The sequence below is a fragment of the Oryctolagus cuniculus genome, chromosome 12 (genome assembly GCF_051225735.1).
Source record: "Oryctolagus cuniculus isolate XC-2025 breed Fujian yellow rabbit chromosome 12, ASM5122573v1, whole genome shotgun sequence".
NCBI lineage: Eukaryota > Metazoa > Chordata > Mammalia > Lagomorpha > Leporidae > Oryctolagus > Oryctolagus cuniculus.
The window spans coordinates 73,200,784-73,214,966 of record NC_142878.1 but is presented as its reverse complement, the minus strand read 5'-3'; the positions used below and the strand labels follow the sequence as shown (position 1 = coordinate 73,214,966).

General features: G+C 40.3%; 1 protein-coding gene across 43 annotated transcripts in view; it reads left to right on the top strand.

Annotated features, from left to right (window-relative positions):
- The window catches only part of GABPB1 (GA binding protein transcription factor subunit beta 1), an 81,137-nt gene that overhangs the window by 64,988 nt on the left and 1,966 nt on the right, over positions 1-14,183 (top strand). For 22 of the 43 annotated variants that reach the window (XM_002717803.6, XM_070054183.2, XM_070054191.2 and 19 more), the window contains 2 exons: positions 947-1,132; positions 5,468-5,583. The exons of 4 other annotated variants lie outside the window; for them this stretch is intronic. In XM_002717803.6, coding sequence (XP_002717849.1) covers positions 947-1,132; positions 5,468-5,583 — 302 coding nt within the window. Of the gene's footprint in view, positions 1-946; positions 1,133-5,467; positions 5,603-14,183 lie in introns of all 43 variants that reach the window. 17 more of the 43 variants (XM_070054178.2, XM_070054187.2, XM_089310315.1 and 14 more) reach the window with 3 other exon arrangements.

Sequence of the window (14,183 nt, the reverse complement as noted above, 5' to 3'; positions counted from 1 at the left end):
AGAAAAGTTCATAGAGCAAATAGTGATTTATCACAAAGTGATTACTAGTTTGTTAATGTTGCTGAGTTCATGAATGGAATGTCTGGTTCACATCTCTGGGTACCGTTTTGATTAGATTCATTCATGTTTTGCATGTAGTCACTGTATTTCCTGTGTCTTGTATTTCATCGTATGACTTTACCACAGTGTATGTACTATCAGTGTATATCTGGGTTGTTTCCAGTTTTTGACTGATGTGAGTAAAGCTATTGAATGTTCCTGGGCATATCTTTTGGGATCAGTAGTATGGTATAAGCCTGCCTGTGGGAAAGCATTTTGATAGTATTAACTTAAGGTTTCTTTACCCAGGTAGGACAGAGGTGCTGTTTCTAGTTGTCAGAATCCTCTCTGAGCCTCTCATAAGTTATTATTAAGAGCATTTTTTGGGAATTCATTTGTGTAAATGTTAATATGTAATGTTGTTTACTATCATGCATACCAGATCTGCTACTTATTATCATGGCAATCCTTGCTCACTCAGTCCAATAGGGGAAGACTGTTCATTCTGTATGACAACTTGTATGTAAATGGAATATATAACCATATTAAAAATTGTCTTTGAATCATGGAATTTTATTAAGCAGATGTAACCTTTCTCATGACCTAGGAGATCTTACATATTTTATATTTCATATAACTAAATGAAAAGATACTGTTTGTTTATATATGCCAAGATAATTGGAACTCATTTGTCACGAATTGTGACTTGAAGTCAACTGTTTACGTAGGTATCTGTAGCACAACTAGAAACTGAGTTTACAGCCATGTAAAAATTTTCCTCTGTAAGAAAGAAGCAGAGAAAGCAAAAACAGCAGATAAAGCAAAAATTAAATTTGTTTATACTGTTATAAGTGTTCACTGATTGTTAGTGTTTTTTTCCTTTCCTTCTTTTTTTTTTTCTCTCCAGTAGTGGCCACAGAGGAAGTGGTTACTGCAGAATCTGTGGATGGTGCAATTCAGCAAGTAGTTAGTTCAGGGGGTCAGCAAGTCATCACCATAGTTACAGATGGAATTCAGCTTGGGAATTTGCACTCCATTCCAACCAGTGGGATAGGTCAGCCCATCATTGTGACCATGCCTGATGGACAACAAGGTTAGTAGTAGACATTTACATGAAGTTTATGTTTATTTTCAGTTCAAAGGAAATTGCTACATGTTTTCCAAAGCCTTTATCTTTTCCCTGAAGTATGTTTTTGTAACCTTTTGCAGCAACTTCATTGCTTGCTTTTATTTGCACAGGCTAATATTTAAAGTAGCTTTCTTTCTCTGAGTATACACTAGCTGGAAGGAGAAGTTGCCCCCAGAATATTCTGGTTGGAAAATGAGCTGAAATACTGCAACAAATAATTCAAAATCAGTGTTGGACAGTAATTTCCTAGATAATTATATATAATTCAAATATCATAATTAACTTTTCAAAATGCCATTTAAGAAAAAGCTACTTAAAAAGAAGTTGAGCTTGGAATTTGTGGTAGGAATATGGTGGCAGCTTCTAGAACTTTGTTGTGAACTTTCCCTTTCTAATTTTTTCCTTCCTGGAAACTACAGAGAAAAACAAGATGGCTGCAAAAGCACCAACTACATTTTCAGTGAAATTAAAGGGTTTAATAAACCTCTAAATTCCACATTTTAGTGCTGCTATTAAAAGCATCTAGGGGGCCAGCACTGTGGCCTAGCGGGTAAAGCCACCGCCTGCAATGCCAGCATCCCATATCTGTGCTGGTTCAAGTCCCTGCTGTTCCACTTCCGATCTAGCCCTCTGCTATGGCCTGGGAAAACAGTAGAAGATGGCACGAGTCCTTGGGCCCCTGGCACCGTTATAGGAGACCTGGAGGAAGCTCTTGTCTCCTGGCTTCAGATTGGCACAGCTCCAGCTGTTGTGGCCAATTGGAGAGTAAACCAGCGGATGGAAGACCTCTCTCTCTCTCTCTCTCTCTCTCTCTCTTTCTCTCTTTCTCTCTTTCTCTCTTTCTCTCTTTCTCTCTCTCTGCCTCTCTGCCTCTCTCTGTGTAACTCTGACTTTCAAGTAAATAAATCTTAAAAAAAACAAAAAGGCATCTAGGACAGTTACAGTGTGGACAAAAGGACCCTTGTGAAAATCCACAATCATGCTTCAAGAAAAGAAAAAAAGGGTAGACCTAAGAAGCCACCAATAAGTATACACTTCCAGAAAGATAGGGCTATAGCCTAAGTAGGAAATGCTACAAGCAGGTCTAAGATAGAATGTGTCCTGAGTAGCAGGGACACAGGGAGAGAAGTACAGAAAGACCTGAACAAGCACCACTCTATATGCCATCCCTGCTGGGGGCGAAGCTTGGTACACACATAATCTTTAGGAAACTAACTACAACTGTCAAGCCTGCTGCTTTGTGGCCAGCACAGGAGTTGATAAAGGCCAGGGCTAGGTATCATGTCTCTTAAAACAGGTTTGATTTTGAGTGACGGAAGAGGTATAGCACTGAAGAGACAGGTTTCAAATGAAGTTGTTGCTGTAGCCATAGAAGAGGAATCCCTTGACCTTAGAAACCTGGAAGGTCTTTTCTGTCCTGTTCTGTGGAGTTCTGCAGATAGCTGGTCAGAGATGTTGGTCAGACCCAGGTGCTTTTGTAAAGCTTTAAAGAACTAATTTTGATTATTTAGAAAACAAGAAGGGGCCGGCGCCGTGGCTTACTTGGTTAATCCTCCGCCTGCGGCACCAGCATGCATTATAGGTGCCGGGTTCTAGTCCCAGTTGTTCCTCTTCCAGTCCAGCTCTCGGCTGTGGCCTGGGAGGGCAGTGGAGGATGGCCCAAGTGCTTGGGCCCTGCACCCGCATGGGAGACCAGGAGGAAGCACCTGGTTCCTGGCTTCGGATCAGTGCAGTTCCAGCCATGGCGGACATTTGGGGAGTGAACCAATGGAAGGAAGACTTTTCTCTTTGTCTGTCTGTCTGTCTCTCTCTCTCTCTCTCACTGTCTATAACTCTACCTGTCAAATAAATTAAAAAAAAAAAAGAAAACTTTCAAAATATTTTTATCAGAGAGACATAACCAGACATTATATAGATGGAGGCTGGAAGTCCATGTTCAAGGTATTGATAGCTTTGGTTTCTTCAGAGGCAACTTTCCAATGACTGCCTCTGGCTGTGTTCTCATGGTGTATGTTATTTGTGTTGTGATCTCATACAGGATGAGGGCCCACCGCATAGAATCACATTTTAACTTAATTACCTCTTTAAAGGCACTTTCTCCAAAGACAGTCACATTCCAAAGTACTAGAGTTTAGCACTTCAAAATCTAAATTTGGGAGGGCACAGTTCAGCTCATGTGAAAAAAAGCATGTTTTTTTTTTCTTTTTTTTTTTTTTTAAGATTTATTTATTTAAAAGAGTAACAGAAGAAAGAGACACACAGAGAGATTGTCCATCTACTGGTTCGCTCCCCAAATGTCAGAGAACAGACCGAAACAAGAAGCCAGGAGCTCTGCCTGGGTCTCCCACATGGGTGGCAGGGGCTCAGATGGTTGGGCCATCTTATGTTGCTTTCCTAGGTGCATTAGCTGGGTTGGAAGGAAAGCAGCCAGGACTTGCACCAGCGCTCTGGTGTGGGATGCTGGCATCAGAAGTGTGTGGTTTTTTAAAAAGATTTTATTTATTTATTTGAGAGGTAGAGTTACAGACCGTGAGAGCAAGAGACAAAGAGAGAGGTCTTCCTTCTGTTGGTTCACTCCCCAAATGGCCACAACGGTGGAGCTGCGCCTATCCGAAGCCAGGATCCAGGAGCTTCTTCCTAGTCTCCCACCTGGGTGCAGGGGCCCAAGCACTTGGGCCATCCTCCACTGCCTTTCCAGGCCATAGCAGAGAGAGCTGGATTGGAAGAGGAACAGCCGGGACTAGAACCGGCACCCATATGGGATGCCAGTACTGCAGGTGGAGGATCAACCTACTGCGCCACAGTGCTGGCCCCACAAGTGTGTTTTAACCCTCTGTGCCACACTGCTGGCCCCCAAAATTCTTCTCTGTAATTTCCAAATGGATTCTGAAATATATGGGAGGTAGAGAGAAGCAGGAAAACTCTGGAATAGAAGAGCAATGAGAGGGACCTCTTGAATATTAAAATAAACTTTAAAAATATTTATTTGAGGGGCAGAAAGACAAATAAGATGGGAGAGCTATCTTTTCATTCACTCCCCAAATGCTTATAACAAATGGGGCTGGACTGGGCCAAAGCTAGGAACTCAATCCAGGTCTCCCATGTGGGTGGCAGGGACCCAACTGCCTGAGCATCAGCAAGAAGCTAGAATCAGGAGCACAGCCAGGACTTGAACCTAGGCACTCCATGATAGGCTGTAGCCATCCCAGTGTCTCAACCACTAGGCAAAATGCCTGCCCCCTTGCACATTAATTTTTGTGGTCCTGTTTCTGTTGGAAACAAAGATGGCCTCTCCATATGTTTACATTTATGTAAAGTTACTCAGAATTGATGGAGCTGTCGTTGTGGTATAGCAGGTAAAAGCTGCCTCCTGCAACACCAGCATCTCAAGTCCCAGCTGCCCCGCTTCTGATCCAACTGCTTGCTAAAGCACCTGCAAAAGCAGCAGAAGCTGACCCCAGTGCTTGGGTCCCAACAGCCATGGGGGAGACCCAGATAACACTTCTGGCTCCTGGTTTTGGTCTAGTCCAGCCATGGCCATTGTGGCCATTTGGGGATTAAACCAGTGGATAGAAGATCAGTTTCTGTCTCTCTCTCTTTCTACTGTCTCTTCTTTTTCTCTCTCTGTAACTCTGCTTTTCAAATAGATAAAAAAAAAAGTCTTAAAAAAAGTCAAAATTGAAACAAAATCCAATAATCCAACAGGAAAACAAAGTTAATGAACATTTTTGTTAATGGTATGTCTATACAAGGGAATATTATGCAGCTTTGTATATACTGATGTAAGATACACTTAAATATATGAAATGAAAAAAAAGCAACTGCAGAACAATATATCTAGTTAATGTATTTATGTTGAATGTACAGAGGTATATTATGTGTATGCTACCTTTTGTGTAAGCAAGAGAAAATGAGAATATATATTCATGTTTTTTATATAAATTAATGTAATATAAGAACTAATGAAAGTGATTTTATCAGCAGTGATGAGCATAAGATCTTTAAATAATTTACTTTGATTATTACATATTGGTTTGATTCTTGAGCCACATGGATGAATGTATTTATCTATAATACATATTACCTGTAATAAGTGGCTGTTTTAATGGCAGGTTTAAGTAAAAAGCACAAAAAAATGAAGACAAATAGAGACCTCTTTATAAAAAGCAAGTCACTGTTTGGAAGTTACTGGTTTGGAATACAGTTATTTAGATGAATACCATCAACAATGTCAAGACTAGTTCTATCTCATCTCACCTGTTTCATAATGAAGTAATGTATATTGCTTTTTCATTTTAGTATTAACAGTACCAGCAACAGACATTGCTGAAGAAACTGTTATAAGTGAAGAACCACCAGCTAAAAGACAATGTATCGAAATAATTGAAAACCGGGTGGAATCTGCAGAAATAGAAGTAAGGAGTCTTTTACCCGGTGTGTTTGGCCGCAGTCATCCAAAATAAATCCATTTTGTTTTTCTTTATTTTTTGTCTTTTATATTTATTACTAACAGTGTTGTTTTGATTCAGAATGAATGTGCAGAGTACCATTTTGTTTAATTTTTTTGCATTATACATATAGTAAGCCCTCAATAAATAAATATTGAATGAATGAATGAGTGATTGGAGAATTTGTTTGTAACAAAATGTGTCATCTTGGTAATATTGGAATGTCTTTGATTCTTGCCATGCCATCATTTATTTTCTGTTAAATTTACATACACCATTCTCACAAATCTCTAAAGGAAAATACCACTATATACTGACAAAAAAAGTTTTTTTCCTTTCAAAAATTAAAAATTGGGGTGGAAGGGATAGTCTCGTAATCAAGGTTAGTATTTGTTAAGTGGGGTATTTGTTTTTATTTTAAAGTCAGAGTGACAGCCAGCCAGAGAGAGAGAAATCTCATTCATTGGCCGCAGCAGTCAGTTTGGGCCACATTGAAGCCAGGAGTCTAGAGCTCTTTCCTGTTCTCTCACATGGGTGGCAGGGGCCCAAGTATATGGGCCTTCGTCCACTGCCTTCTTAGATGCATTAGGATGGAGCTAGATCAGAAGCAGAGCAGGTGGGACTGAAGCCAGCACTCTGATATGGGATGCCAGTACCCCAAGCTATAGTTTAAGCTGTGCCACAACACTGACCTCCAAGTCAAGTATTTTTTAAAAAGTGATGTATAACTGCTGGTTTTTCTGTTTGTCCTTTTGGGAACTTAAATTTATACTTACTGTTAATAGGGTCTAACTCCCCTCCCCACTCACTCCTCCCTCCCAGGATTTTTTCTTACATAGCTGTAAATAAAGTTGTGCCCCCAAGTTTGATAATAACATATCAAATGAAAACTGAGTTCACATCCCACCTCTAACTTGGAGGCAAATTATCTTTCCTTTTTGAGCTTCAGTTTTAGTTTCTGTCAAATTAGAATTTAGAATAATTATATCTCCATTTTAGAGTTTTCATAAGAATTGGAAAAGTCAGCATTCTCATGCATATTAATAACACCTGATTTATATATGTGTGTGTATGTGTGTGTATAGTAAATTTGATGAACATTTAGTAATTTGTTAAAGATTTACTTATTTATTTGAAAGGCAGAGTTACAGACAGAGAGAGGGAGAGACAGAGAGAGATCTTGCATCTGCTGCTGGCTCACTCCCCAAATGGCTGCAATGGCTGGAGCTGGGCCAGCCTGAAGCCAGGAACCAGGAGCTTCTTCTAGGTCTCCCACGTGGGTGCAGAGGCCCAAGGACTTGGGCCATCTTCCACTGCTTTCTCAGGCACATAAGCAGGGAGCTGAATTGGAAGTCAAGCACCCAAGACTTGAACTGGTGTCGATATGGGATGCCGGCGCTGCAAATGGCAGCTTTATCCACTACACTACAACACCAGGCCCTCATTTAGTAATTCTTTGTAAAAGTTCTTGTTATTGTCAAAAAGGATATTTTTTTGTTTGTTTTAGAAAGCAATAGAATTCTAACTAAAGACAATTAGAAAATGTTCTTCCCAAATTTATTTAAATGTAAGGCTGGTACATCTTTGGCCATAATCACAAATAATATATTACTGAGTTAAAAAGAAGCTGATTCATGGTTTAACCAGAACGTTTGATAAAATTATAACTTTTGATTATTTAGTGTGGATTGTTTTATGTTGTCAAATTTTAAAGTATTATACAGGGTGTTGAAGTTCTTATTCACAAATTAATAGTTTATTGCATTGAATAGTATTATTTTATTGTTTATATCTGATATGTGAGATTATCTTTTTCAGGCATGTAAGGTGAAAAAATTTTACTATGTACTTTGCTTTTACTATCTAATAAAATATTTTTAAGTCACTTGAATTTTTATTAAATGTAAATTTATTTAATTGAATTAACTATATTTTAAAATAATATGCACCTGTAATTACTCAGCAACCATTGGGTGTTTCCCTCACAGTTCAGCCTGATTTCTCTCAGAGTCTTTCAGAAATTAGAATAATTGCAAATAATAGGAAGGTATGAATTGAGGTATAAGAGTGAACTAGAACAAAAGAGATGAACTTTTACGAAAGTGGAGTGTTTGTTTTATTTCTAGTAATTAGAGCTTTTGGGGAATGGAAATTATATTCTTTCTCTCTGGAAATCCTTAAGCCAATGTTGTGTAGAATTCGTAGGGTATTTGTGCAGTAAGAGATGGTAGAGGTGAGTGAGTTGGAGATACAGGGTGAAGGGATTACCTTCAGTGTTTCCACTGAACTGAGTAATTTTGCTGCAATACATGAAGTCATTTGAGTTCATTTTCTTAAATAGCAAATAGAGTTATCATGGGGGTGGACTTTTATATTTCTTTCTAAATGACAGCTTGTTCATCAATCCAAAGAGTTTATGAAGCACTGGTTCTCAACTGGGGCAACTTTGACCCCAGAGGGCATTTGTCATTGTCTGCAGACATTTTGGGCTGTCACAAGGAGTGGCATTCCACTGTCATTTAGTGGCAGAGGCCAGTTGAACATTGTGCAGTGCTCAGGACAGTATCCCAGAATAAAGAATTATGTGGTCCAGAAATAACAATAATGCTGCGATTGAGAAACTAAAGGAATTTAAAAGCTAGCTAAGTCATTGTATGGAATCTAACGTACTTGAATTCTTCCTGTGTGTCTGTCAATAAAGAAGGTGCTAAAAATCTGTTTCACTGAGTTTCCCAACTAACACTGGAGAGTGTTACTAATAATTCTGGAAAAATTCATTGAAATTATAGAAAATTTATACATTGTGTATATTGTAGAAACACAAGAAATAAAGTATGTTTGTTTTTAGGAGAAGATACAAATATAGCACCAAATTGCAATACTGTGTGTAATTTTTTTAAAAAGATTTGTTTGTTTATTTGAAAGAGTCACAGAGAGAGGAAGAGACAGAGAGATCTTCCATCGCTGGTTTACTTCCCTGGATAGTTGCAGTGGCCAGGGCTGGTCCAGGCCAAAGCCAGGGGTCAGGAGCTTCCTCCAGGTCTTTATGTGGATGGCAGGGACCCAACCACTTGGGCCATCTCCCATTGATTTTCCAGGCCATTAGCAGGGAGCTGGATTGGAAGTGGAGTAGCTAGGACACAGACTGGTGGCCATATGGGATGCCAGTGTGTCACAGGCTTTACCTGCTGTGCCACAGCGCCAGCCTCTATTATGTATGATTTTTCCATTGTGTGACATTACTGAATTGGATGTTTCAGGAAGTTCACAAATTTCTTCAGTAAGTAAACAACATTAGTCTCTTCTAAAAAAATTATTCTTGTACATGTGGAAGGGAGGACATGTGATTAGATAAAATAACACATTTTCTCTGTTTACTTAGTAGTATGAATTCAGGAAATAACCTTTATTTTTGTTTGCCATTTAGGTTAGAGAGGAATATGTTCATTAGCATTTTTAAAATTTATCTTTTTTAAAAGATCTATTTGAAAGGCAGAGTATGGGGGAGAAGGGTGGAGAGTGAGAGAGACCTCCTATCTGCTGGTTCACTCCCTAAATTGCTACAATAGCCAGGACTGGGCTAAGCCACACCCTGGAGTCAGGAGATCTATCTTTGTCTCTCCCATAAATGGCAGGGACCCAAGCACTTGGGTCATCATCTGCTCCCCTCCCAAGCACATTAGCAGGGAGATGGATCTGAATCGGAGCAGCTGGGACTCAAACCAGCACTCAATATGGGATTCTGTTGCCACAAGCAGCAAGTTAGTCTACTGTACCACAGCAGCAGCCCCTTAAATTTGTTTTTACTGATGAAGCCGGCACTGAGTTGGCAGGTGAGCTGCTGCCTGCTGTGCAGATATTCCATATGGACTCCGGTTCAAGTCCTGGCTGCTCCAATTCCTATCCAGCTCTCTGCTCATGTGCCTGGGAAAGCAATGGAGTGTAAGGCAAGTGCTTGCGCCCCTGCACCCACATGGAGACCCGGAAGAAGCTCCTGGCTACTGGCTTTGGATTGCTCCAGCTCTAACCGTTGCTGCCATTTCGGGAGTGAACCGGTGGCTGGAAGATCTATCTCTGTCTCTCTCCCACTCTCTGTAGCTCTGCCTTTCAAATAAATAAATAAACCTAAAAAACTTACTTTTAATGAAGCATTTTTATCCTTTTTTTTAAAAAAAAGATTTTTTTATTTATTTTGAAAGATTGGGTGGTGGTGGTGGTAGAGAGAACAAGAGAGATGTTCTATCTGCTGGTTTGCTCCCCAAATGACCATCTGCTGCCTTCCCAGGCATGTTGCTGTATCAGAAGTGGAACAGCCAGGAACTGAATTAACACTCCCAATATCAGGTGCTGGTGTCAAAATCAGTGGCTTATCTTAGTGTGCCACATTGAGTTTTTTTTTTTTTTTTTTAAGATTTTTTTTTTTTTTAATTTATTTGAAAGAGTTAGAGAGAGAGAGGTAGAGACTGAGAGAATCTTCCATCCTCTGGTTCCCTCCCCAAATGGCTGCAATGGCTGGAGCTGAGCTGATCCACAGGAGCCAGGAGCTTCCTGCAGTCTCCCACGTGGGTACAGCGGCCCAAGCACTTGGGCCATCCTCTGCTGCTTTCCCAGGTGCTTTAGCAGAGAGCTGCATTGGAAGTGGAGCTGCCGGGACTTGAACCAGTGCTCATATGGAATGCGGGCACTGCAGGTGGGGGCTCTAACCCACTGCACCACAGCCCCAACCCCAACATATTGGGTTCTTAAAATTTATTTTTAATGAAACATTTGTATCCTTTAATCAGTGGTGGATTGGGATCCTTAGTGTTCTTTTAAAAAATGTTTCTATATACTTTATAGAATGTTTCATTTGGCACTATTTTTTTAAAATTGTTTCTTTCATTAATGGATATACTTAAAAAACTTTATATATTTGAAAGGTAGACTGACAGAGAAGGAGTGGGAGAGAGAGAGACAGATACACATCTTCCATCTCCTGGTTCACCCCCCAAATGGCTGCCAGCGAGGACTGGGCCAGGCCAAAACTAGGAGCCAGGAACTTCATCCAGGTCTCCCAAGTGGGTGGAAGGGACGCAAGCACTTGAGCCATCATCTGCAGCCTCCCAGGAGCATTAACAGGAAGCTGAGCAGCTGGGACTGAATCTGGCACTCTGATACGTGATGTGGTGACTCAAGCAGCAGCTCACCCCACTGTGCCACAATGCTGGACCCTGGAGGATATCCTTGTTCTGCCAAAGTTTTTAAATTTTCTGTAGTCATCATCCTGATAAGTTTTATTCTCTAGGGCTACAGAAGGAAAAGCTTTTTTATAAAGGACCAGGTAGTAAATATTTTTGGCTTTATGCACCTTGTAGAGTATTACAGTTTAGTCAGTTCTGCCACTGAAATGGGAAAGTGGCCAGCCATAGACAAGTTGGAGATAAACAGGTATGTCTGTATTTCAATAAAACTTTATTTATAAAAACAAAATTGTATTTGTGATATTTGCCCCAGGGCAGTTAAAAATTGGATTTTATACACAAGCAAACATTTCACATAACACTGCTCAGTTTCTCTTTCTTGAGAAACATTTAGTGACTGGGAATATGAGATTGGAATCAAGATTTAGGTTTGAATTTCATAATTTTCTGATGTGATCTAGGTTATCTGATCTTTCAAGGCTTGGCTTTCCATTTGTAGGAAGAGAGAAATAATAGACCCTACATTGTAAGATTGTCACAAGGATGAAATGAGAATGCGTGTGAAGGACTTGTATAGCAGCAGGTGTACCGTAAATGCTCCACAAAATTCATCACTGTCATTCTCTTTCTAAGTTTATATGGAGGTATAATAGAAGTCAAATCACTAATGATTTTTAATAGCTAAAGCAAATATAAATTCGAATATTAGAAAATGCTGAAACTGGTAGAGATGATTGCTGCTAGCTAAAGCAGAATTCTAGAATCCTGTCTGAAAATAAAAAAGCCAACTCAAGTCTTTCCATGTGCTATTATTCCATTGCTTCCATTCCCTTGTTATATTCCTAATATAACATTGCTTGAGTTTGGAGTTGTAGCATAGAATAAATAGCTTCCTTATGGCTACCAAATCTTGATTATTGTCTAGATTTATTTTCTTTGGAGTTCTTCAGTGTTAGACTGTTAGGGGAAAAATGCTTTAGTATTACATATTTTGTATGCTAAACTATGCTTGCTTTAAAATATCAAAAAAATGTTTATTGTGATTTTACTATAAAATATTAAGCTCAGGATTGCCATTTCCAATTTATGTTAATCATGGTTTTCAATCTTGAAGTTTACATGTTTTCTCAGATTAGTGCTAATGATCTTTGTCTTTCAGATTTTTACAGATTTAGTCAGAAAAATGAGCATAAAATGAGCCTATTATTTGATCTAGAAGGTGGAAGGGAGCTATCTTTTCATTTATATTAAGATATATCCTACTAGAAATAAAAACGTACAGTTGGAAAAATAAGATTAAACTGTTTGCATTGTTAGACTGGTTACCTCAGTTTTCTTTCATCTTTGGCAATAATTATGAATACCTTGCTGATTCTAATGTTAATAAGTAGCTAATATTAAATAAGTTGTGATTACTATATCCCAAGATATTCCTATTAAATCAGAGCAGATTTTTAGCCCATGTTCAAAACTTTGGTTACCAAATGGTCATCTTTTGTAACATGTAAAATCCTAGAACACTTGGGTATGGCTGTTAGTAAGATGGGATCTAGCTCCTGGGGTAACAACACCCAGGCCCTATCCTGCTACTCTTCACCCGTTCCTTTGGTGGATGTCCTGCCCAGTTCGTGGCCAAGGTACTGGTATTGATTGCTTGCCTGAGGCTCATCTCCGGAATCTTTTCTGACTTGTTCCTGACTGCCAGCTTTCTTGGAATTAGGATAAGAAGAGTGGCTGAGATATAAAGCAGGAGCAGAGTAGCACCTGGGCATTGTTAAGTTGCGGATAAAGGGCATTGCCTCCTTTTACTTGAGCATTTTGTGTAATTGGAAGATTTGATAACTACTTACAATAATCAATCAGACCCATATCAGTGGATGCAGTGGAAAAAATGCTGGACCTAGCTTTGTGCCTAGTGTGGGGAAGGGAGCAGGATCCCAGGGCAGGAGAACTTCGTGTGCTCCTCGTGGACCCTGTGAACAGTGAAGGGGTGGGAAGAATCCTCTGGTGTTCACAATGGACACATACCAAGGAGGCGGTGCATATAAAAGAAGAGACCTCAGCAGGCTGCTGCTCCCTCACCTCAGTTCTCTCCAGCTAAGCGTCTTGCCCAGAGCAAAGCTGGCCTTTCCTGTACTTTGTAGTCCTACCCCTGGCTCCCACCCTAGAGGGGGTCCTGGACCTCTGTGACAAGTTACTTCCTCCCAAACACTGGAAACTGCCCTGAGCTGGGGCCAGTGCAGGTTGAGCTTTTGTCTGTGTGCTTATTAGTGGCTTGGAAAAGGTTTTGCTTGAGGTAACTGAATCAAGCAGAGTGAACAGGCGGAGGTTGAGGAGAAAGTACCATTTTCGTTGGCCTGGCTTTGTGTTTCAGTTTTCAATTTACTGAGGAACTTAATGTCTGTGTATTTTTACCTATTTAACCTAAAGAAGAAAGAGTGGTGCTTTATTGGTTTGTAAAGTGATGGAATGTAACACTAATCTAGATCAGCACTCTTTATTTTAGAGGTGAGTTGTCTTGCTTACTATTATAGAGGAGAATAGTTTTTTTGTTTGTTTGTTTTTTAAGATTGAAAGAGAAAGAGAGATTGAGATTGAGATCATCCATATGCTGGTTCACTCCAAATGGCTGCAGTGGTGGCCAGGTTGAAGGAGGAACTTCTTCCGGGTCTTGCAGGGGCCCAAGGACTCGGGCCATCTTCCGCTGCTTTCCCAGGCGCATTAGCAAGGAGCTGGATCGGAAGCGGAACAGCCAGGACTTGAACTAGTACCTATATGATATGCTGGCACTGCAGCAGCGGCTTTACCTGTTACACCACAATGCTGGACCAGAGGAAGGAAGATAGATAAATAGATAGATAGATAGATAGATAGATAGATAGATAGATTTGAAAGTGAGAGTTACACAAAGAGAGAAGGAGAGGCAGAAAGAGAGAGAGAGAGAGAGAGAAAGAGAGAGGTCTTCCATCCGATGGTTCACTCCCCAGTTGGCTGCAATGACCAGAACTGAGCTGATCCGAAGCCAGGAGCCAAGAGCTTCTTCTGGGTCTCCCATGCAGGTGCAGGGGCCCAAGGACTTGGGCCATCTTGTACGGCTTTCCCAGGCCATAATAGAAAGCTAGATGGGAAGTAGAGCAGCCAGGTCTCGAACCAGCGCCCACGTGGGATGCCGGCACTTAAGGCCAGGGCATTAACCCGCTGCGCCACAGTGCCGCCCCACCCCTTTTAAAATTATTTATTTGAAAGTCAGAGTTACAGAGAGAAGGAGAGGCAGAGAGAGAGAGAGAAAGATAGTTTTAAAAGAAATATTAGAATCCCATAAACCCAGCTCCTTACTGTGTGTGACCCTGGGAAAAAACGTAGCATTTCTGAGCATCACTTTTCTCA